Raw genomic sequence first — 1910 nt, forward strand, 5'->3', positions numbered from 1 at the left:
ACAGACTGAGAGGCATTGCAGCTCTCCTGGCTCTGCAATAAGCAATGGAGAGTTCAGCCCTTCTGCCTGTCCTGGCTCAACACTCTTCAGATTTGTCATCAGAAAAATTTTCCCTAAGAAAACACCCCTCAGGTTTTATGATTGTAAATAAAAAACTCAGTAAAAAATATTTTAAGGGTACACTGTGCCTCTTTTCTGCAGCCCAAATTGCTCCAAGACAACAACACAGGAATTGAACTTTTCCATCAAAGCTGGATTCTACGTGACATCCCCTGTGACCATGAGAGCTGTCCCAAACCAGCTCCATGTCTGCACTGCAGCAGAGCAAAGCTGAGTCCTTGGCAGCACATGGGCAGAGCTCCTGCTCCTCACAGCACCCTCAGAGAGCACAAACCAGAGAAGAGAAAATGCCTTTACTTGGAGGGGATTTCCCTGAAAACTGCACTGGCTTTGCTGAGAGGGGGCTGTCTTAATTGTTCCCTGTGCTTTCCTTTTCTGAACAGACCCTGTCCTAAGAAAAAGCAAATGTCCAACAGCAGCTCCATGCCCCAGTTCCTCCTCCTGGCATTCGCAGACAGGAGGGAGCTGCAGCTCCTGCACTTCTGGCTCTTCCTGGCCATCTCCCTGGCTGCCCTCCTGGCCAACGGCCTCATCCTCAGCGCCGTAGCCTGTGACCACCACCTGCACACCCCCATGGGCTTCTTCCTGCTCAACCTCTCCCTCACAGACCTGGGCTGCATCTGCACCACTGTCCCCAAAGCCATGCACAATTCCCTCCAGGACACCACAACCATCTCCTACATGGGATGTGCTGCACAGCTCTTTTTCTTTTATTTCTTCATCTCAGCAGAGTTTTCCCTCCTCACCATCATGTGCTACGACCGCTACGTTGCCATCTGCAAACCCCTGCACTACGGGACCCTCCTGGGCAGCAGAGCTTGTGCCCACATGGCAGCAGCTGCCTGGGCCACTGGGTTTCTCAATGCTCTGCTGCACACAGCCAGTACATTTTCCCTGCCCCTGTGCCAGGGCAATGCCCTGGGCCAGTTCTTCTGTGAAATCCCTGCCATCCTCAAGCTCTCCTGCTCACACTCAGGCTACCTCAGGGAAATTGGGCTTATTTGGGTTACTGTCTGTTTAGTGTTTGGTTGTTTCATTTTCATTGTTTTCTCCTATGTGCAGATCTTCAGGGCTGTGCTGAGGATCCCCTCTCAGCAGGGACGGCACAAAGCCTTTTCCACCTGCCTCCCTCACCTGGCCGTGGTCTCAGTCTTTGTCAGCACTGGTATTTTTTCTCAGCTGAAACCTCCCTCCATCTCCTCCACATCCCTGGACCTTGTGGTGGCAGTTCTGTACTCGGTGGTTCCTCCATCACTGAACCCCCTCATCTACAGCCTCAGGAACCAGGAGCTCAAGGATACCATAAGGAAAATGATGACTAGATGCTTTTCAGGAGCAACAACCTGCCTCCTTCCTTCTGCAGAGCACTCATTGTGAACCCTTTACTGGCCCAGCCCGTCTTCTAAAGCTTTTGAGAGTGGTGGTGGTGGGGATTTCCTACATTTTTTTTTTAATCTTTTGATGTTGTTAACACAGAAATTTATTCTTCATCTCATACCTAATTCACTCTTTACCTCTTTGTTTTGACCCACAATTGTGTAAATGAGGAATCATTCTCTGTGTGCATTTAAACAAAATAAATATTCCTTTGTCTTCTTTGTCAAACATTCTGTCTTTGTTATTCTGTACATGAGGAATCACAATCTCTGAGTAGAATAAAGGACTTGAATTCTTTTTCTTTGAATGCAGATTCTCGCTGCAAGAACTTCCCTGAAGCTGGAGGGCAGTGCCTGTGTGCAGAGGAGAAGGGGTAAAGAGTCCTGGTACAGGAGCACTGCCAGGGAGCAGCA

General features: G+C 49.4%; 1 protein-coding gene across 1 annotated transcript; it reads left to right on the forward strand.

The window, feature by feature from the left end:
* The first annotated feature begins 411 nt into the window (after positions 1-411).
* On the forward strand, positions 412-1497 carry LOC135405028 (olfactory receptor 14J1-like). The gene has a single exon (XM_064639748.1). The coding sequence runs from the start codon at positions 526-528 to the stop codon at positions 1495-1497; it is 972 nt and encodes a 323-aa protein (XP_064495818.1). The 5' UTR covers positions 412-525.
* Positions 1498-1910: the final 413 nt, after the last annotated feature.

Source organism: Pseudopipra pipra, chromosome W (assembly GCF_036250125.1).
Source record: "Pseudopipra pipra isolate bDixPip1 chromosome W, bDixPip1.hap1, whole genome shotgun sequence".
NCBI lineage: Eukaryota > Metazoa > Chordata > Aves > Passeriformes > Pipridae > Pseudopipra > Pseudopipra pipra.